Source organism: Electrona antarctica (genome assembly GCF_951216825.1).
Source record: "Electrona antarctica genome assembly, chromosome: 20".
Lineage (NCBI taxonomy): Eukaryota > Metazoa > Chordata > Actinopteri > Myctophiformes > Myctophidae > Electrona > Electrona antarctica.
The window spans coordinates 40,680,120-40,702,161 of record NC_136801.1 but is presented as its reverse complement, the minus strand read 5'-3'; the positions used below and the strand labels follow the sequence as shown (position 1 = coordinate 40,702,161).

General features: G+C 45.8%; 1 protein-coding gene across 1 annotated transcript in view; it reads right to left on the bottom strand.

Moving 5' to 3' along the window:
• The window catches only part of LOC306913334 (catenin delta-2-like), a gene marked incomplete at its 3' end in the record, with an annotated part of 786,501 nt that overhangs the window by 445,189 nt on the left and 319,270 nt on the right, over nucleotides 1-22,042 (bottom strand). Inside the window, exon 5 of the mRNA XM_079489921.1 lies at nucleotides 20,918-21,019. Within this exon, the coding sequence (XP_079346047.1) occupies nucleotides 20,918-21,019 (102 nt within the window). The remainder of the gene's footprint in view (nucleotides 1-20,917; nucleotides 21,020-22,042) is intronic.

Below are 22,042 nucleotides of genomic sequence, written 5' to 3'. Positions count from 1 at the left end.
CATCTACAGTACTGTAATAAAGTTTAACTTTGTGATTTCCTCCCCAGAGTCTCGGGAGAAAGGCGGTTATAGTTTCACAACAAACATAATGTAGTTCAGGCGTGTCATTTTCACTGTATACCGTAAACCTTCACAGCAGACAAATAACGTATTTACCCATTTAGGCCTGACCTCAAAATAAATAAAAAAAAATCTAAATCCTCCAGTTTTCTGAAATAAATATTTTCACGATTTTTCAAAAATAGCAGACCTACACAAGCTCATAGCGCGCCACTCGGTGGCGCGCTATGAGCTTGTTAGATCTGCTATTTTTCAATAGCTAAATTATAACATAATGTTTAAAACACCAAAAGGGGATCCCGCCCAAAATGGGTTTTAAGTTTGTGATTTCCTCCCCAAAGGGAGAAAGGCGGTTATAGTTTCAAACAAACATAATGTAGTTCAGGCGTGTAATTTTCACTGTATACCGCAAACCTTCACAGCAGACAAATAACGTATTAAGGATATTATGTGACTATTAGTATATAATATATATATAATAGTATAGTGCTATATTTGATCATACGTTTGCAAATTCAGACACTTTGAAACTTGTAGGGAGCATTCATAGGAGAGGTATAGGGAACAGTGGTGGACACTAAAGTACAGCCCCGCGTCCGAAAAGGGTCGAGAAATGACGTTGTTACCGTGTGGGGGTCCCCGGGGGGGGTTTCTCCTCCTCCATTGGAGAAGGAGAAATGATACGCCACGCATTTCAACAAAGACGGTTCCGCAAAACGACACATGAAATATCTTCGACAGAGAAGTGGTTTAGGGAGCCTGCACTCTCCTCGTTCTCAGCTCCTCCAAAATAAAAACTGTTGAGAAACCTTTTGTTGCAATTCTTTCTAAGGGTCAAAGCATAATTGCACCCGCCTATGGCCTCCTCCTTGGCAGCCATACAGCATGCCGGTTCGTTTCACTGTGTTCCCTGTGTTCAAGTCACAGAGGCTCTCTGGAACAGGCCTCCATTATCACTGATGAAAGAAAGGAGCAGCCTGAGAGCGCTGGCAAGCTAATCTACCTCAATTAGAGAGCTAGTCCCTTCATTATGTGAGCACACTTCAAGGTTCAACGCTTTATCTACAGAGAAATGGCGCTCATTTTGCTTGTTTTATTGTTTTATTTCTTCTCCGTCACATTTTTGTAGACCGGCTATTTTTGTCTCCACCAGGCCGAAGGCATGGGTAGAGAGTATCTTTTTGCACTCCGTCTGTGCGTGCATGCGTGCGTGCGTGCGTGCGTGCCCGTCCGTCCGTCCGTCCGTCCGTGTACAGCTAATCTCCGGCACTGTTAACCCGACCGATGTCCAAAAAATCTTGCAAATCGTTACACAGTATCTCTATAGTCATGTGTTCAAGACGGATCTGTCCGATATTTCATAGTCCATCCTAATTGGCTAGCATTGCCTTTCAAAAAATTTAGGATTGGCCCGTTTTGAACAAAAAGCAGCGTGCAATTTACGTGAAATCTTTCACAGACTTTCCTACTAGGCTGAGGAATATATCCCACCCTTTTCACATATTTGTACTTGTAGGGGGAGTTGCACCACTCAGTTCACACGGGTGTGGTTTTTATACTCTGAGCCAATTTACCGTCCACATTCCAAAGCTCAGTGGCACACTATCAGATTGTATTTCTGAGACTGAACAAAGAGACTAGCAGACTATTGCAATCAAAACAGGTCCCCCGCCCCTATATAGCTTGTTCAGTTTCAGTGTCACTCTGGGCGGTGTGACTCTGCATTTGCTCTGTGAATCTGCACCTTGTCCTTGGCACACAGTAAGTGAAAACATACTCTGATCTTTTTTCTTGTGATGACCCATCCTGTTTGTGTGATGTTACTGTTCTGAGAGTGTTGTTCTCTGTCCATGTGTAGGAGGAGGAGACCAGCCTGCAGGGGTGTGCCTAGAGGAAGAGGCACACCTGACTCCAATCTGGCTAGGAGTATTTAAGCAGGCTGGTCAAGGCCTTTCTCCCTCTCACCCCTACTCAGGAAACATTGTTTGGTTTTGGTTCTTTTTAGTTAGTTTGGTCCTTAGTTAATGCACCTGCACATACACTACATTCTCACACATCCATACATGCACTACACTACTGATACAACTGACTACTCACACGCCACTCAAAGTAAAGTATAATTAATTAATGTTTAATCTAGTTTAAAATAAATACATTTTGGCATTTATTTCTGTGTGTCGTCTCCCATATTTGTCATGATTTGAGTCAGGTCATGACACTACATTTCTACATTTCTAAATGTCCTTCCTATATTTGTACCTGTTCTGTATCTGTATCTGTTTGTCTTAATTGTCTTCTGTCTGTTTTTCTATACTCTGAGCCAATTTACTGTGCACATTCCAAAGCTCAGTGGCACACTGTCAGATTGCATTTCTGAGACTGAACAAAGAGTGTTTTTGAAGTCCTTTAGTAAAAGATACCATACGATACTGGTTCTGTTCAGGATTCATTTATTGTCTTCTCCCGTCTTTCCACAAAATAAAAGAAAATGCTCGATAGTGGTCTCGATAAGAACCCGGCTCGATAAGCCTGATCGATAAGGTGCTCGTTAATCAATGAAAAATAACGAGCTCCATCCCGAGTGTGTGTACTGCGGGGCTTCAGTAGCCTAATTAGGAGTGAGAGTGGGAGAGAGAGAGAGAGAGAGAATGAGAGTTCAGGGTTTTTAAACAGCTGGTGGATGGAAATTATGCTAGTGCGCGGCTTCAACATGTAGTAAGTAAGTAAGTAAGTAAGCCTTGCCGAGCCAGGAGGCTCATAGGGGCAGGATCCTATCTCCTGTTTCTTTAGCGTGAGGCACTGGGTCGCATTTTTAGAGTCCTTGGTATGACCCGGCCGGGGATTGAACCCCGACCTCCAAGTCTCAGGGCGGACACTCTAACCACGAGGCCACTGAGCTGGTGGCCTTGGTCAACATGTAGCGTGCGGGGCAAAAAAACTGAAACCCTTTTCCCACGCTACAAGTTGAAGCCGCCGCGCAGTGGCATCATTTCCATCCACCAGCTGGTTAAAAACCCAAAGAGACGTCTGGGATAGAGGCCTTTTCTTGCCACCTCTTGAGGTGAAAGTGTGCCTGCACCCTCAGCTTAGCTTTTTAATTCCAATGAATGATATACAATTTAAGTAAAGCAGTATATAAATTAGCTTGCAGAAGGGGCACACACACAGACACACGCCTGTGCACGCACGCACGCACGCACGCATGCACGCACGCACACTTCTGAATTCGATCGAAACAATTAGTTGGGAATGAGTTCTACTGTACTGTGGATCTGACATGCTGTTAAATAGGTATCTAGTGGTGACCAATCCATCTGCACTAAAAGCCTTTACACACAGTAGCACAGTATAGGAATGTGAGCGACAAGATGATTGGAGCTATTTAAGATCTTAACATGTCCGTGCCTTTAGCTTCGACTGCCAGGAAATGCATGCCAGCTTTTCAATAGGTTTAGAGTTTAGAGTGGGCACTGGGATTGGTTTCCTCCAATCCCAGGAACATACTGTACAGTACGGTATAGCACGAGGCCAGTCAACTTGGCATACGCAATCAGTACCACAATGTAGAGACACTCTGTTACAAGTAAAAGTCTGGGAATTCACTTTAAAACGTTCCTGAGTAAAAGTACCAAAGTATTGCCTCAAGTTCAAAGTGTATTTAAAGTATACCAAAAGTGAAAGTATAGGCCTGGGCCATGGCTCAGTGGTCCAGGCACCTTGGCTGGTAATCCAGTCTGGCAGTGTGCCGCGGGTTCGACTCCCGATCCCGACAGCCTTTACTGCATGTCTTCCCCCCCATCTCTCTCCCCATTTCCTGTCAGTCTACTGTCTGTCCCTCCATAAAAAATATAAAATAAAGGCGAAAGCCACAAAAAAAGAACACATTAAAAAAAAAGTCTGGGAATTCACTTTAAAACGTTCTTGAGTAAAAGTACAAACGTAATGCCTTCAAAGTGTATTTAAAGTATACGAAAAGTGAAAGTATAGGCGGAATGTTTCCCAATTAAAAATATTTTTGAAAACAGCCGGGCTACGAGCTCACAACGAGTTGCATGGTGACAGGATGAGTAAAGCTCTCAACGAGTTGCATGGTGACAGGATGAGTAAAGCTCTCAACGAGTTGCATGGTGACAGGATGAGTAAAGCTCTCAACGAGTTGCATGGTGACAGGATGAGTAAAGCTCTCAACGAGTTGCATGGTGACAGGATGAGTAAAGCTCACAACGAGTTGCATGGTGACAGGATGAGTAAAGACAACGAGGTGCATGGTGACAGGATGAGTAAAGACAACGAGGTGCATGGTGACAGGATGAGTAAAGACAACGAGTTGCATGGTGACAGGATGAGTAAAGACAACGTGTTGCATGGTGACAGGATGAGTAAAGCTCTCAACGAGTTGCATGGTGACAGGATGAGTAAAGCTCTCAACGAGTTGCATGGTGACAGGGTGAGTAAAGCTCTCAACGAGTTGCATGGTGACAGGGTGAGTAAAGCTCTCAACGAGTTGCATGGTGACAGGATGAGTAAAGCTCTCAACGAGTTGCATGGTGACAGGATGAGTAAAGCTCTCAACGAGTTGCATGGTGACAGGATGAGTAAAGACAACGAGTTGCATGGTGACAGGATGAGTAAAGCTCTCAACGAGTTGCATGGTGACAGGATGAGTAAAGCTCTCAACGAGTTGCATGGTGACAGGATGAGTAAAGCTCTCAACGAGTTGCATGGTGACAGGATGAGTAAAGCTCTCAACGAGTTGCATGGTGACAGGATGAGTAAAGACAACGAGTTGCATGGTGACAGGATGAGTAAAGACAACGTGTTGCATGGTGACAGGATGAGTAAAGCTCTCAACGAGTTGCATGGTGACAGGATGAGTAAAGACAACGTGTTGCATGGTGACAGGATGAGTAAAGACAACGTGTTGCATGGTGACAGGATGAGTAAAGACAACGTGTTGCATGGTGACAGGATGAGTAAAGCTCTCAACGAGTTGCATGGTGACAGGATGAGTAAAGCTCACAACGAGTTGCATGGTGACAGGATGAGTAAAGCTCTCAACGAGTTGCATGGTGACAGGATGAGTAAAGACAACGAGTTGCATGGTGACAGGATGAGTAAAGCTCTCAACGAGTTGCATGGTGACAGGATGAGTAAAGCTCTCAACGAGTTGCATGGTGACAGGATGAGTAAAGCTCTCAACGAGTTGCATGGTGACAGGATGAGTAAAGCTCTCAACGAGTTGCATGGTGACAGGATGAGTAAAGCTCTCAACGAGTTGCATGGTGACAGGATGAGTAAAGCTCACAACGAGTTGCATGGTGACAGGATGAGTAAAGCTCTCAACGAGTTGCATGGTGACAGGATGAGTAAAGCTCTCAACGAGTTGCATGGTGACAGGATGAGTAAAGACAACGAGTTGCATGGTGACAGGGTGAGTAAAGACAACGAGTTGCATGGTGACAGGATGAGTAAAGCTCTCAACGAGTTGCATGGTGACAGGATGAGTAAAGACAACGAGTTGCATGGTGACAGGATGAGTAAAGACAACGAGTTGCATGGTGACAGGGTGAGTAAAGACAACGAGTTGCATGGTGACAGGATGAGTAAAGACAACGAGTTGCATGGTGACAGGGTGAGTAAAGCTCTCAACGAGTTGCATGGTGACAGGGTGAGTAAAGCTCTCAACGAGTTGCATGGTGACAGGGTGAGTAAAGCTCTCAACGAGTTGCATGGTGACAGGATGAGTAAAGACAACGAGTTGCATGGTGACAGGGTGAGTAAAGACAACGAGTTGCATGGTGACAGGATGAGTAAAGACAACGAGTTGCATGGTGACAGGGTGAGTAAAGACAACGAGTTGCATGGTGACAGGATGAGTAAAGACAATGAGTTGCATGGTGACAGGGTGAGTAAAGCTCTCAACGAGTTGCATGGTGACAGGATGAGTAAAGACAACGAGTTGCATGGTGACAGGATGAGTAGAGCTCTCAACGAGTTGCATGGTGACAGGATGAGTAAAGCTCTCAACGAGTTGCATGGTGACAGGATGAGTAAAGCTCTCAACGAGTTGCATGGTGACAGGATGAGTAAAGCTCTCAACGAGTTGCATGGTGACAGGATGAGTAAAGCTCTCAACGAGTTGCATGGTGACAGGATGAGTAAAGCTCTCAACGAGTTGCATGGTGACAGGATGAGTAAAGCTCTCAACGAGTTGCATGGTGACAGGATGAGTAAAGCTCTCAACGAGTTGCATGGTGACAGGGTGAGTGAAGCTCACAACGAGTTGCACATGGTGACAGGATGAGTAAAGCTCTCAACGAGTTGCATGGTGACAGGGTGAGTGAAGCTCACAACGAGTTGCACATGGTGACAGGGTGAGTAAAGCTCTCAACGAGTTGCATGGTGACAGGGTGAGTAAAGCTCTCAACGAGTTGCACATGGTGACAGGGTGAGTAAAGCTCTCAACGAGTTGCATGGTGACAGGATGAGTAAAGCTCTCAACGAGTTGCATGGTGACAGGATGAGTAAAGCTCTCAACGAGTTGCATGGTGACAGGATGAGTAAAGCTCTCAACGAGTTGCATGGTGACAGGATGAGTAAAGCTCTCAACGAGTTGCATGGTGACAGGATGAGTAAAGACAACGAGTTGCATGGTGACAGGATGAGTAAAGACAACGAGTTGCATGGTGACAGGGTGAGTAAAGACAACGAGTTGCATGGTGACAGGATGAGTAAAGACAACGAGTTGCATGGTGACAGGGTGAGTAAAGCTCTCAACGAGTTGCATGGTGACAGGGTGAGTAAAGCTCTCAACGAGTTGCATGGTGACAGGGTGAGTAAAGCTCTCAACGAGTTGCATGGTGACAGGATGAGTAAAGACAACGAGTTGCATGGTGACAGGGTGAGTAAAGACAACGAGTTGCATGGTGACAGGATGAGTAAAGACAACGAGTTGCATGGTGACAGGGTGAGTAAAGACAACGAGTTGCATGGTGACAGGATGAGTAAAGACAATGAGTTGCATGGTGACAGGGTGAGTAAAGCTCTCAACGAGTTGCATGGTGACAGGATGAGTAAAGACAACGAGTTGCATGGTGACAGGATGAGTAGAGCTCTCAACGAGTTGCATGGTGACAGGATGAGTAAAGCTCTCAACGAGTTGCATGGTGACAGGATGAGTAAAGCTCTCAACGAGTTGCATGGTGACAGGATGAGTAAAGCTCTCAACGAGTTGCATGGTGACAGGATGAGTAAAGCTCTCAACGAGTTGCATGGTGACAGGATGAGTAAAGCTCTCAACGAGTTGCATGGTGACAGGATGAGTAAAGCTCTCAACGAGTTGCATGGTGACAGGATGAGTAAAGCTCTCAACGAGTTGCATGGTGACAGGGTGAGTGAAGCTCACAACGAGTTGCACATGGTGACAGGATGAGTAAAGCTCTCAACGAGTTGCATGGTGACAGGGTGAGTGAAGCTCACAACGAGTTGCACATGGTGACAGGGTGAGTAAAGCTCTCAACGAGTTGCATGGTGACAGGGTGAGTAAAGCTCTCAACGAGTTGCACATGGTGACAGGGTGAGTAAAGCTCTCAACGAGTTGCATGGTGACAGGATGAGTAAAGCTCTCAACGAGTTGCATGGTGACAGGATGAGTAAAGCTCTCAACGAGTTGCATGGTGACAGGATGAGTAAAGCTCTCAACGAGTTGCATGGTGACAGGGTGAGTAAAGCTCTCAACGAGTTGCATGGTGACAGGATGAGTGAAGCTCACAACGAGTTGCACATGGTGACAGGGTGAGTAAAGCTCTCAACGAGTTGCACATGGTGACAGGATGAGTGGGCCGCGAGAAAAGGTTGAGAACCACTCATTTAAAATGTCCCATCTTTCTGTCTTTGGTCCTCCAGGCATCTACTACTCCAGCTCCACCCTGCCGGCCCAGCGTGTCAGCTCTCCTCTGACTGGGGGAGGGGGATGAGGAGGGGGAGGAGGGGGCTCGGGCTCAGCATCCGGGTCCCCCAGTAAGCTCCAGCGGCTGGGTTCAGCCTCCGACGCGCCGGGCTACGCCACCACCCAGCGCCTGCCTTCCTCCTACTCCTCCTCCTCTTCCTCGCCCAACAAACATTCCCCTGCCAACCGGCTGGCCAAGTCCTACAGGTAGGAAGCAGCAGTGTGTGTGTGTGTGTATGTGTATGTGTGTGTGTTTCGATTGAAACAATTAGTTGGGAATGAGTTCTACTGTACTGTGGATCTGACATGCTGTTAAATAGGTATCTAGTGGTGACCAATCCATCCGCACTAAAAGCCTTCACACACAGTAGCACAGTATAGGAATGTGAGCGACAAGATGATTGCAGCTATTTAAGATCTAAACATGTCCGTGCCTTTAGCTTCGACTGCCAGGAAATACATGCCAGCTTTTGAATAGGTTTAGGTATATTAGGAAGCAGCAGTGTGTGTGTGTGTGTGTGTGTGTGTGTGTGTGTGTGTGTGTGTGTGTGTGTGTGTGTGTGTGTGTGTGTGTGTGTGTGTGTGTGTGTGTGTGTGATATCACAGCCATTCTATAGGGGCTACATTAGCCGCAGCGAACGGGAGTAAATTTCACTTGCACTCGGCAGCCTCGATCTGCCTCTGGAGATGTTCTTTTGTTTTCTCTCAACTTCTGTGCCTCCGCCTCCCCCCCCCCACCCCTCTCCCCTCTCCCTCTCCCTCTCCCTCTCCCTCTCTCTCTCTCTCTCTCTCTCTCTCTCTCTCTCTGTTTCAGTGTAGTCTCTGTGGATGTCTCTCAGTGATTGAATATTCTCTCATAACATCTATATACACTAACAAAGACATTATTCGAGTCCTGTCATCTGTTTGTTCTCTCTCTCTCCCTCTCCCTCTCCCTCTCTCTCTCTCTCTGAAGACAGGCTATATTATGAGGCACAAATTTACATATATCTAATCTACATAAGAGTGAATAAAAAAAACACCCGACAGCAATGGTACAGTATATATATGCACGTGTACATTTATCCTTTCCTTTCTCTCACATCTCACCTCTCACTTGCTCTTGCCGTTACAGTGTTTCACTCTCTCCGCCCACTCCCTCCCTGTATACGCCTCTCCTCTCTATAGCTCCCTCTCTCTCCCCACTATAGCTTTCACACAATCTATCTCCCCCTCTCTCTACCCACCCCTCTATCTCTCTCTCTCTCTCTGCGTTACGGATCCAGGTGTGTGAGTGAACCAATATCATCTCCTCTGCTGTGTGCGTGCGTGCGTGCGTGCGTGCGTGCGTGCGTGCGTGCGTGCGTGCGCTTCTTGCTCACAACAGGCTCGGTCTCCTCTCATCTTGATTCATCCCATGCTTTTTTATGAATTATTGACGAGCACTTAGTGCCTGCATGAGCATCCAAACTCGGCATCGCTCTCTCACGTGTGTTTGTGTGTGCGTGCGTGTGCGTGTGCGTGTGTGTGCATGCGTGCCTTCAGCCCTTCGGGTGAAATTAGGCGTATATTGCAGCAAGTCTTGTAATGTCTAAACATTCATTAATATATATACGCAAGCACGCACAGACACACACACACACACACACGCGCACACGCACACGCGCACGCACACGCACACGCACACACACACAGAGGTCGGGTGAAATAACGGCTCAATAACAAATCCTCTGGTGAAAAGCTGCATGGAGTTTGCGTGATTGCAGGCTCTCAGTCAAATCTGGTCACATATGTGACCGTACCATTAACATCCTATATAAGGCACATGTCATATGCTTAGCATATGACATGTCAAACTTGCCCAAATGTGCTGACCTGATCACATGTGAAGTGATCAGGTCACACACATGTGACGACGGCTATATGGCCGTTCTAAGCCCAATAAGGAGTGCTTTTTGTGCAAAAGTAATGATTGGAATGGATTCAGAATCATGAAAACCCCCGGGTTATAAAACAGATTGTTCAATGCTGACAGTCGGTCAGCAAGCGGATTCATATGAATGTATGTATTATAAATCAACTTCACACCCCCATGGCTGCCAGACTATTGGTCATTGCACGTATACTACTACAGGCTGGGGCCTGTCAGCAGGGAGTGTTGCATCATGGGCGATATAAGAGTAGTCCTCCCGGTAGGGGCTCCTTGATCACTGGCAGCAGGCCCGGGATTAACAATGGAACTTAGTGGAGCTTAAGCGCCAGGGACCGCAGCTTGCAGGTCCCTGCTGTGCAAGACTATATCTCCAATAGGCACAGCTGTTGCTTCCGTCGAAACCGTATTCGCAGGTTCACCAATTTTTCAATGTAACACAACGCAGGGACCCCCTTGCTAGTGTTTTTGGGTTTTCTTAACCACTCGCTAAATGGTAAATGGTGCATTTATATAGCGCCTTTATCCAAGGCGCTTTACATAGATTGTGCATTACATTCACCCATTCACAAACACATTCATACACCGATGGCGGCGGAAGCCATGCAAGGTACCAACCAGCACATCGGGAGCAATTTGGGGTTCAGTGTCTTGCCCAAGGACACTTCGACATGTAGCCAGGAGGAGCCGGGATTCGAACCGCCGACCCATGGATCATTGGACGACCTGCTCTACCTCTTGAGCCACAGTCGTCCCACTCGCTGGGAGGAGACTCAAAAATAGCAGATCCAGCATCAGGGAGCAGCCTTATAACTATGGGAGCAGGGGCGGCATTTGCCAGGGAAACTGGGGGGATTTTGACACTCGACTGCCTCTCGCTTCCGCTGCAGTGCGTTCGTCCGTGCTTGCGGTTATAGGGTTATATGTTTAGGGTTTGGGGTATAGAGTTTTGGACTGATGCCGCCGAGAAACACTGTACCGCCTGCCGCGGGTGTTCCGCTGCCGGAAAATGCACTTGTTCTCTCCCTCCTAAATTGGAGACAAAAGGGGATAAAGAAAAATTGGCTACTAATATTGACAGTGTTTTATTTGAACTCAGTCAGAGTCACAGTGGAGGCAGATACCGGAGGAAGCAGATTATCTGTTGACATGATTGTACACAATGTCTGGCTTTCCACTGGATCGAGCTTAAACAACTGCCTTAGTCTCAAAGAGAAATAGAGGGGGCATCTGTCATGGAGGCCACATCGTGTTATGCTTTTACGTATTCACTTTTTTTCTTCTTCTCCTACAGTGATTGCGAGGGTGCGATCTTAATGATAATATAACATTAATATGAAAAAAGTGGAAAAGTATATCTGCCCACCAGACGGGGTGGTTGAATCTTATCGTCTAACGGCGGAGGTGCCCACACTGTTTTGACTTGAGAGCTGCTTTCAAAAATGACAAGCTCAACGGGATCTACCCACCAAGAAAATTGCTGAAAATTGTTAAACAATGTACCCGAGGGGGCTTTGGAATAGCGGCAATGGCATTGAATATGATATAACGCACTTAATTCAAGTTTGTATTTATTTTACATGTGTGTCTACCTGCACCATGCAGTCTTTAATATTTATGGTTTTTGAGTGGTGCAAACCACTCCAACAACCAGCTTTGTCTGTATGTACCTGTGTACCTGTACGTGGCCCCACACATGGAGAGCATGGTTGCTATGGTTAGTGTGTGACGTCACTGCACCACTCAGTTCACACGGGTGTGATTTGTTATTGTTCATACCAGCAGCAGTTGGTCACAACATACAATATCTCGCCTATATACAGGGAGAAAATAGAAATTAGGGCGTACAAACATTTTTAGTTTTTTCACTAGAGGACGACCTCCTACCTCCCATCCACCCCCCCCCCCCCCCCCCCACCCCCCCTCCGCCCGACAGTGACACTTATTGGAACAAAAAATACAAAAAATAGAAATAAACATACAAGTACAAAAATGAGAATTAGCTCTGTTCTTCATCGGCACTCCTTCCAGTACACCCTACCTACAGCCTCCACCCGCCTACACTGCGCATGACCACCTGCCTCCGAGCCCAGGCCTATATGTGACCAGATTTGACTGAGAGCCTGCCATCACGCAAATTCCAGCTTTTCACCAGAGGAGAAAAACCTCTTATTTTTTTTCTTCAAAAATGAGTTAATAGCACAGGCAGACTCTTCACATACTAGATCATGTCTGAAATAAGTGTCAGAGCTGAAATCGACATATAAATATGAAATAAATGCTTAAACATGCACCTAGGTGTAATGTTAGAGACCACAGAAGTGAGCCTTTCAAACCTGTTTTCTCAACTCGCTGTTTTCTGCAAGACATTACTCTATAAGCCATATCTCCAAAACTGGTGGGTAAAACTGAACAACCAATATGTCAATTTGAAGCTATGATTCCCTGCTTTCATATGACATGAAAAAACGAAAATTCAAAAAATTCCAATGGCAGTCCCTCAGTCAAATTTAGTCACATATGCATATTTGCACCTCAACCTGCAGTCAGTGGGTGGACACTAAGCAGAGAGTATTAGAGAAAGAGGGGAGAAAGAGAGGGGAATAAACAAGAGGATATTCAAATGTAGAGAATAGGATAGCAGCGTGGTCTGGGTGACTAACACCATGGTGTCTCGTCTGGGGGTAACCTCTGTAGAGAATAGGATAGCAGTGTGGTCTGGGTGACTAACACCTCATGGTGTCTCGTCTGGGGGTAACCTCTGTAGAGAATAGGATAGCAGCGTGGTCTGGGTGACTAACACCTCATGGTGTCTCGTCTGGGGGTAACCTCTGTAGAGAATAGGATAGCAGCGTGGTCTGGGTGACTAACACCATGGTGTCTCGTCTGGGGGTAACCTCTGTAGAGAATAGGATAGCAGCGTGGTCTGGGTGACTAACACCTCATGGTGTCTCGTCTGGGGGTAACCTCTGTAGAGAATAGGCTAGCAGCGTGGTCTGGGTGACTAACACCATGGTGTCTCGTCTGGGGGTAACCTCTGTAGAGAATAGGCTAGCAGCGTGGTCTGGGTGACTAACACCATGGTGTCTCGTCTGGGGGTAACCTCTGTAGAGAATAGGATAGCAGCGTGGTCTGGGTGACTAACACCTCATGGTGTCTCGTCTGGGGGTAACCTCTGTAGAGAATAGGATAGCAGCGTGGTCTGGGTGACTAACACCTCATGGTGTCTCGTCTGGGGGTAACCTCTGTAGGTTTTTGAAGTACTGTATGAATGGGTTCCATTTTAACAACAAATTTACCGTTGGAGCCCCTGAGTGAATATTTAATTTTCTCGAGTTGGAGGAAGTACATTACGTCATTTATCCATTGGGAAAAGAAAGGTGGCTGGGCAGCCTTCCAGTGCAGGAGAATCCTGCGTTTGGCTAGTAAGGACGTGAAAGCCACGATGTCTGTTTTCATAAGGTCCAGACGTAGGGACTCAGCAGGAGTGCCGAAGATGGCCAGTAGGGGACAAGGCTGTATATCCACTCCGAGCACCTCGGAGAGGGCCTTACAAATTGATTCCCAGTAGAAGCGTAGTTTGGGGCAATAAAAAAACATGTGACTAAGGTTGCATGGGGAACCATGGCATCTGTCACACTCATCTGTAACGTTTGGGTATATAGTGGACAGTCTCGCTTTAGAGTAATGGACTCTGTGTAAAACCTTGAATTGAATTAATCCCGAGACGAGCACAGGAGGTGGTGGAGCTAACCTTGTCGATTGCCCCATCCCACCATTTCTGAGTTAGTGCAATACCCAGTTCCTGTTCCCAAGCGGTTTTTGTTTTGTTAGTGGAGTGTTTATCAAGTCGTTAGAGTATAACTGGGAAATAACTGCCTTCTGTTGAGATATCAGAGTTAGTAAGTCATCCCAGGGCTGAGTGGTGGGTAGCACAGGGAAACCAGTAAACTACCACTACCAGGGCTGAGTGGTGGGTAGCACAGGGAAACCAGTAAACTACCACTACCAGGGCTGAGTGGTGGGTAGCACAGGGAAACCAGTAAACTACCACTACCAGGGCTGAGTGGTGGGTAGCACAGGGAAACCAGTAAACTACCACTACCAGGGCTGAGTGGTGGGTAGCACAGGGAAACCAGTAAACTACCACTACCAGGGCTGAGTGGTGGGTAGGACAGGGAAACCAGTAAACTACCACTACCAGGGCTGAGTGGTAGGTAGCACAGGGAAACCAGTAAACTACCACTACCAGGGCTGAGTGGTAGGTAGCACAGGGAAACCAGTAAACTACCACTACCAGGGCTGAGTGGTGGGTAGCGCAGGGAAACCAGTAAACTACCACTACCAGGGCTGAGTGGTGGGTAGCACAGGGAAACCAGTAAACTACCACTACCAGGGCTGAGTGGTGGGTAGCACAGGGAAACCAGTAAACTACCACTACCAGGGCTGAGTGGTGGGTAGCACAGGGAAACCAGTAAACTACCACTACCAGGGCTGAGTGGTGGGTAGCACAGGGAAACCAGTAAACTTGGACGAGATGTAGTGTCTAATTTGGAAATATCTGAAAAGGTGTGATTGAGGTATGGAGTATCTGGAGCTCAGGGAGGTGAAACTGGAGAATGTGCCCTCAGAGTATACATCCCAGAAAGTCTTAATGCCCTTAGGCTTCCATATGGAAGCGTAAGGGCATGCCGAGGGCATGCCGAGAATGCCCTTAGGAGAATGCCTCGTCTAATAAAGAAGGGGGAAATGCATGATTGTTCTGGATAGGGAAGCGGAGGTGAACTTAAAAAGTGAACTTATAAAGTGATGACGGAACTGGTACCAAATCTTTAGAGTGTTTAGCGCTACTGTGTTATTAGTATAAGGGGGAGGAGAAATTGGTAAAGAAGTAAAAAGTAGAGCTGAGAGAGAGGTGGACATGCAAGATCTAGCTTCTATAGCTGGCACCAGGAGTTGTCTGAGTCTAGTAACCAAAATGATAGTGCACCATGCAGTCTTTGTGATGTAGGTATAGATCACAATCTACATTTTGGGCACCCCTGGTCTAAAGGCATAGACACTGGACACGTGGGGGAGGGAAGCCACCCGGGGGAGGTGACATGTGTCACTACACATATAGGCCTATAATCCTACGGGCTGATGGAGGAGGCACCTTTCAGCAGGAAGCGTACGTTGGGCAGAATAAGGAGTATAGGACAGACGGAGGTTCTATATGTCCAACAATGTGGTGGGTGAGCCGTGAATGCTTTCAATGTTTTCAAGAGGGCCCTGATCCAAGAAAGGGTTGAGACCCATGCAGTGTAGTCCAGCAGATGGGGTGGACGGGTGGGACATTTGGTATATATAGTATTTTGTATTGGCCTAAACTATTGTCTATATACATACATTTGTGAATCCACTTGCTGACCGGCTGTCACTATTGGGCAATTCTTTTATAGGGGTTTCTTGTGACCCTACCATTAACATCCTATGGCAGGCAAAAATGTCAAAAATGTCAAACTTCCCTTATGCTTTATGTAGCATGTTACATGTCAAACTAGGGGGGGTTCATGATTCTGAATCCATTACAAGCATTAGTTTTGCACAAAAAACAGCCATAGACGTCATGACAAATGTGATGAGATCAGCACAAAATGTGATGAGGTCAGCACATTTGGCTATGGCTGTTGTTATCCCAATGAGTGTATTTTGTGCAAAACCAATGCTTGGAATGGATTCCGAATCATGAAAACCCCCTAGTTTGACATGTCACATGCTACTTAAAGCAAAATGATTTTTTTGCCTGCCATAGGATGTTAATGTCAGGGTCACAAGAAACCCCTATAAAAAAATTGCCCTATACCAACAGCCGGTCAGCAAGTGGATTCATGAATATATGTATATAGACAATATTTTAGGCCAATAAGAAAAGACCAAATTTCCCACTTTAAACAAAAGAAAATATTTGAGTAAGGCTACTTCTTCCACCACAGTGTATTTGAGTGAAGCACATCACGTTGTGTATGTATAATCTCTCACACACAAGTGGCTGCACCATGCCCTCCATCTTTCTCGCACGCACGCGCGTGCACGCGCACACGCACACGCACACGCACACACACACACACACACACGGTTGAAATCAAGCACGTGCGGGAGCACCGCGTTCAGAAGCTAATCTTTAAATGTCATCCATTACCCACCATTCCTAATATCAAGAAAAGGTCAGTGGGCATTAGGTGTAGATGGGAATGCAGTGTTCCAACACCGATGACCTGTAAAGTAAATGCCATCCACATTAACCCATTTAGGCCTGGTGTCGAAATAAATAAAAAAAAGTCTTCTAAATCCTGACACTTTTCTGAAATACCTCATGTTTCTATGTCAGTGGTGCTCAATATTTCACGTCAAGGACCCCCACAATTATATGTAATTGGCCGGTGACCCCCATCTGAAAATATGTTGTTCTAGGAACCCCCCAGAAGCAAAGATTCCCTCTGAGAAAAAGATTTTTTCACAATTCACATTTTCACAATTTTTCAAAAATAGCAGACCTACAAGCTCGTAGCGCGGCACTCGGTGCCGCGCTATGAGCTTGTAGATCTGCTATTTTTCAATAGCTAAAGTACAACACAATGCTACAAACACCAAAAGGGGCTCACCGTCCAGAATGGGTTAATGGCTTCTCTGTATGCACGCTGAATCTCAATCGTCATGACACGGATTTATTCACTCGCTCAAACGCTTAACCCATTTAGGCCTGACGTCGAACATTTTCTGAAAAACCTCATGTTTCTGTATCAGTGGTGCTCAATATTTCATGTCAAGGACCCCAAACATGATATGTAATTGGCCTCCGACCCCCCCATCTGAAAATATGTTGTTCCAGGGACCTCTCAGAAGCAAAGATTTGAGTTAAAAACGTTCACTCTGAAAGAATATACATTCAAAGATTTGAGCCACATTTTCATGATTTTTGTAGATCTGCTATTTTTCAATAGCTAAATTATAACATAATGTTTAAAACACCAAAAGGGGTTCCCGCCCAGAATGGGTTAAAGCCACTATGGCAACTGATCATTTAAAGGTATAATGACATTATTTTTTAACAGCATTTAAAGTCTTGTATTGTATTGTGTATTAAACGGTTTTACCAGAAAAATCCACTCCAGTATATATACTGGAGTGGATTTGCCAAGCCCTGGTGGATTTTCTCTCTGGTTCTAAAGGTTCCTCAGATGCAATGGGAAAATCACACCAGTGAGAAGTGAGGGGTGCTCTTCCATGCACAGCTAGTACTGAAAAAAATCACACCCGTGTGAAGTGAGGGGTGCTCTTATCATCGTAGAAAAATATTTTTTTGGTTTTTTTAAGAGAGAAAGTTACAGGTATGATGTGTGCGATATATAAAGTGCTAGATTATGACAGTAATCTAGCACCTAATGATATTCTAAATGATATTCTATCATATTCATGGGCTTTTGGAGATAAATTAGACAGACTCCTGCAGTGTGTGTGAGTGAGTGAGTGAGTGAGTGAGTGAGTGAGTGAGTGAGTGAGTGAGTGAGTGAGTGTGTTTGTATTTTCAGCTTGTATTAGCCTACATCAGTGGTCCTCAACAAGTGGACCGCGGCTGTTAATGTGACACATTCACACATTCAGTTGAATGAACACAATTGGATTTTTGGAGGTGAATAATGAATATTTGTCAAAGTGAAGAAAAAAAATGACGCTCTGAATGTGGACCGACTGATTGTGTGTGTGTGCCTGTGTGCCTGTGTATTATGGACCGGCATGTCATGATGACTGGCTCACAAGCTGTTAATGGCTGTTAATGTGACACATTCACACATAGTTGAATAAACAAAATTGGATTTTTGGAGGTGAATAATGAATATTTGTCAAAGTGAAAAAATATATTTTCATACTCTGCACCCCAGTATTGGTTGGTTGGATGGGACCCGATTTGTATAAGCTTGGTTTGACTGTACTAAACAGGCAAGGTTGTTTCTAGGGGTGGGGGCGAGGGGGGCAGCCCCACCCCGTGGGGCCCATGTGGCCCGCGACCCACACATTTATTTGCGCGCGCATGAGACTGGACCATGGTCTTATTCAAAAATGATTTGTGGACCTTCAGCATTTCCAGTTGAGGACCCCTGGCCTACATAGATCTTTGTGTTTGAACACAAAATGCATTTGTAGAATCCAAAAAAAATCACGCTTCGCGCGCATGCTGTGCGGCCCTCCACACACAATCATTCTACAGTTGTGGCCCCTGACCTAATCTAGGTGAATACCCCTAGCTGTCGTACATCATCATGACGTAAAATGGACACTATGCCTATTTGCTCAGACACTGTGACGTAACATTCTCCATTCATTGTCAATGGAAATGTAATGTTTGTGTAGGACGGAAATCTACACTAATGACTATAAGAAGGGCTAGTGCCCCTCAAAAAACGGAAAGAACTATCTGAGACTGCCCAGTGCACAACCTCTCTGCATGACTGTAGTCTGTGGCCAACCCAACAAAATAAACATCATCTGTCCTGGTGCAGTACGCATTGGGCTTTACTTGCCAGTTCGAACCCGGGCTCCTCCAGAGTTACTGTCGAAGTGTCCTTGAGCAAGACACTGAACCCCAAATTGCTCCCGATGTGCTAGTTTGTGCCTTGCATGGTTTCCGCTGCCATCGGTGTATGAATGGGTGAATGTAATGCACAATCTCTGTAAAGCGCCTTGGATAAAGGCGCTATATAAATGCACCATTTACCATTTGCCATTTACAGACAGTTTACAGTTGTGCAAAGTGCACGAGTCCTAAGGAAGGAACCTTATACTGTACAAGCCCACAGAGGTGTTGTGGGCGGTGTGCGGTGCAGTCACCCAAACGACATCAGGGGCCCTGTGCTGTCTGCTGTGCTGTCCCCGTCTAACACGATCTAATAGCAGGGTGTTAGTGAGCCAAGGGCAGCACAAAGACTATAGCTTTATTTAGTTTGGGCTCAGGCTGAGGGGGGGAGGGAACATGCAGGCACCCTGTGTGACTTTGGCCTGTCAACTGTACTCCAGTGGGACGACTGTCTGAATGATGATGCTTTGTGCTCAGACTGGAAACTGACCCTGTGCCAGAGTTATATATCTCTTTTTTACAGAGTTATATATCTTACTAAGACACACACCAGCGGCCCGGTTCCCAACATTACTGGATCAGCTGGGCCCACTTAAAGCGTAAGACCACTTTTTTTTTAGGTTTGGGTTGTGTAGTTACCTTGCCATGATGTAACTCCAAATGTGGACAAGAAATTTAAAAAAGATGTTGCAGTGATTAGAAATTCGTCAGTGAAAAAAGGTAGTCGACGAACATCTTTCGTCACAGTATTAGTCGACGAAAACAACACTGTACAGAAGACTTAGATTAATCAAAAATAATGTGCTGTCTAAAAGTAAGGAAATATCTGTGCTGTCAATGCACTGTATACATTAGACCAGCCCTGAGTGCTTTTTTTTTTACTGTTCTCACTGAACCTAAGATAGCAAAATGCCAACAATTTGGCTGACCACAGCTCATTTTAAGGTTGTTGGCAACGACCAATACAACGGGGAAACAAAACAAAAGAAAATGAATAAAATGGAACTCTGACTGTGTCAGGTCTCTGCCGCTGTACGGTATGAAGGCCTGACTCAGCGCTAATTAACAAAACACAGATTTAGCAAAACAGAATGCAGTCACCTGCAGTTGGGAGTTCACTGACAAAAAAATAAAATAAATGTATACTTAAAAGTTTGCTGTCTGTAAATGTGTGCTTGTATGTGTGTGTGCGTGCGTGCGTGTCAACAGCACTAAATGGATTATGAACTGATTGAAAGGAGTTGAGACACTTCAAATCTGTGCTTCTCAAACTTTTGAGAAAACGGTGGCGAGTCGGGAGTGCTGAAGTCAGGCGCAGCGATATCGTAGAGGCAGTAGAGGCAGTTGCCCCCGCGGGCCGGCCAGCCGCTCCGATGCGTGGTAGTAAACGGTATACTCTCTCTCTCTCTCTCTAGCCGTAGCCAGACCTACATACCAGACAGGCGTGGACATTTTCTCTGTCGGCCAGCATCTTTTCCGTGTTTTTAGACAGCTGGTGGATGGAAATTAAGCTCCACCCCCGCGACTGACTGCCGCGGGGGCAAGCGTTTCCGGGAATCTGGCCGTCGTGGCAGTCAGCCGCGTGGGTGGAGCTTCTTTTCCATCCACCAGCTGTCTAAAAACCCGGAAAAGACGCTGGCCGACAGAGAAAACGGCCGCGGCTGTCGGCTCAGGTCTGGAAACGCTGTCTCTCTCTCTCTCTCTCTCACTCTCACTCTCACTCTCACTCTCACTCTCACTCTCGCTCTCTCTCGCTCTCTCTCTCTCTCTCTCAAACACACGCTGTTAAGAGTTTAATACCGCGACTAAGACTACATTTCCTGTCAATAACAAACAGTGTAAAATGTAGTTCATTGGGAGGTAAAGGGAGACGCTTTATTGTGAAGGTCCCTTCACGGCGCAGGCAGGAAATAGAGTGTTTAAACTGGGCTGCTTACTGGCTGCACGTTAGAGTACAGACGGATTTATACTCGGGCCGGTCTGTCTGGCTGTTAGCCCTGCTCTGCAATAGACTGATAAAGTTGAGGTTTGATTCTTTGAACATCACACACATTGGGTGGATGAAGCCATAAACTTAAATTAAATACAAAATGTTTAAAAACTCTAATGTCATGTAAACCATTTCCTGTTCCTCCTTGACTATGATCATTGCTTATGAATTGTGTATTGATATGTATTCAAGAATGTATGTAACCACTCAACCACCCAATACAAAAATATTAAATAAAAAAAGCTCCACACACACACACACACACACACACACACACACACACACACACACACACACACACACACACACACACACACACACACACACACACACACACACACACACACACACACACACACACACACACACACACACACACACACACACGGCTCTTACTTTCTGAACTGTTGAGTATGCCCGACTCCTGGAGAGAGCGGATGCAGGAGTCTACCAGTTCCAGACCTGTGGTCAACTCATCCTCTATGTCCTTCTGTCCATCTGATGGTGGAGAGAGAGAGAGAGACAGAGAGAGGGAGAGAGAGAGAGAGAGAGAGAGAGAGAGGTATTTTACTTCACTTTGGACACACAAAAACATCACACCCGTGTGAAGTGAGGGGCGCTCTTATCATCGTACATCATCATGACGTAACATTTCGATTTTATACGACATTTGTCATGTCATGTGAAAGCAGGGAATCATAGCTCCAAATTGACATATTGGTTGTTCAGTTTGACCCACCAGTTTTGGAGATATGGCTTATAGACTAATGTCTTGCAGAAAACAGCGAGGTGAGAAAACAGGCTTGAAAGGTTCACTTCTGTGGTCTCTAACATCACAACCTAGCTACACGTTTAATCATTTATTTCATATTTACATGTCGATTTCAGCTCTGACACTCATTTCAGACATGCTCTAGTATGTGAAGAGTCTGCTCAGTCAAACTGGTCACATTTGACATACATTCTCCATTCATTGTCCATGGGAATTTATGTGCAGGACGAAAACAGCCGATTTGCTCGTCTACATATTATGACGCAAAATTCTCCATTCATTGTCAATATAGCATTTAATGTTTGTGTTAGGACAAAAAATCCACACTGAAATAACGACATTGGAATCCATTGGAACACGTGTTCGCTGACAATATGCATGCTGTATGACACATGTGTACAAGTGCGTATACAGTACACAAGCATTGTTATTATGCTTTCAGTGTACTCCCTGGACGCTCACGCCAGTCAAGATAACAGACAATATAGGCGCGCTTTGAAGCCAATCCCCCGAATGCTAAACACGTGGAAGACATCGTGGAGACGTCTTCCCTCGTCATGCAGATGCCGTTGCATGCATGGCGCGTTGTTTGGGTCGGACGTAAACTCTATTGATCGTGAACGGCGGAGCGCGGCACGCATGATCGATGCAGTTTGACTGGATTCGCACGCTCGACGAAGCCCAACCTTTTATGTCACATATTTGATAAGCGGTCTCATCATTATGTTACGTAACATGATGCCGGGCAG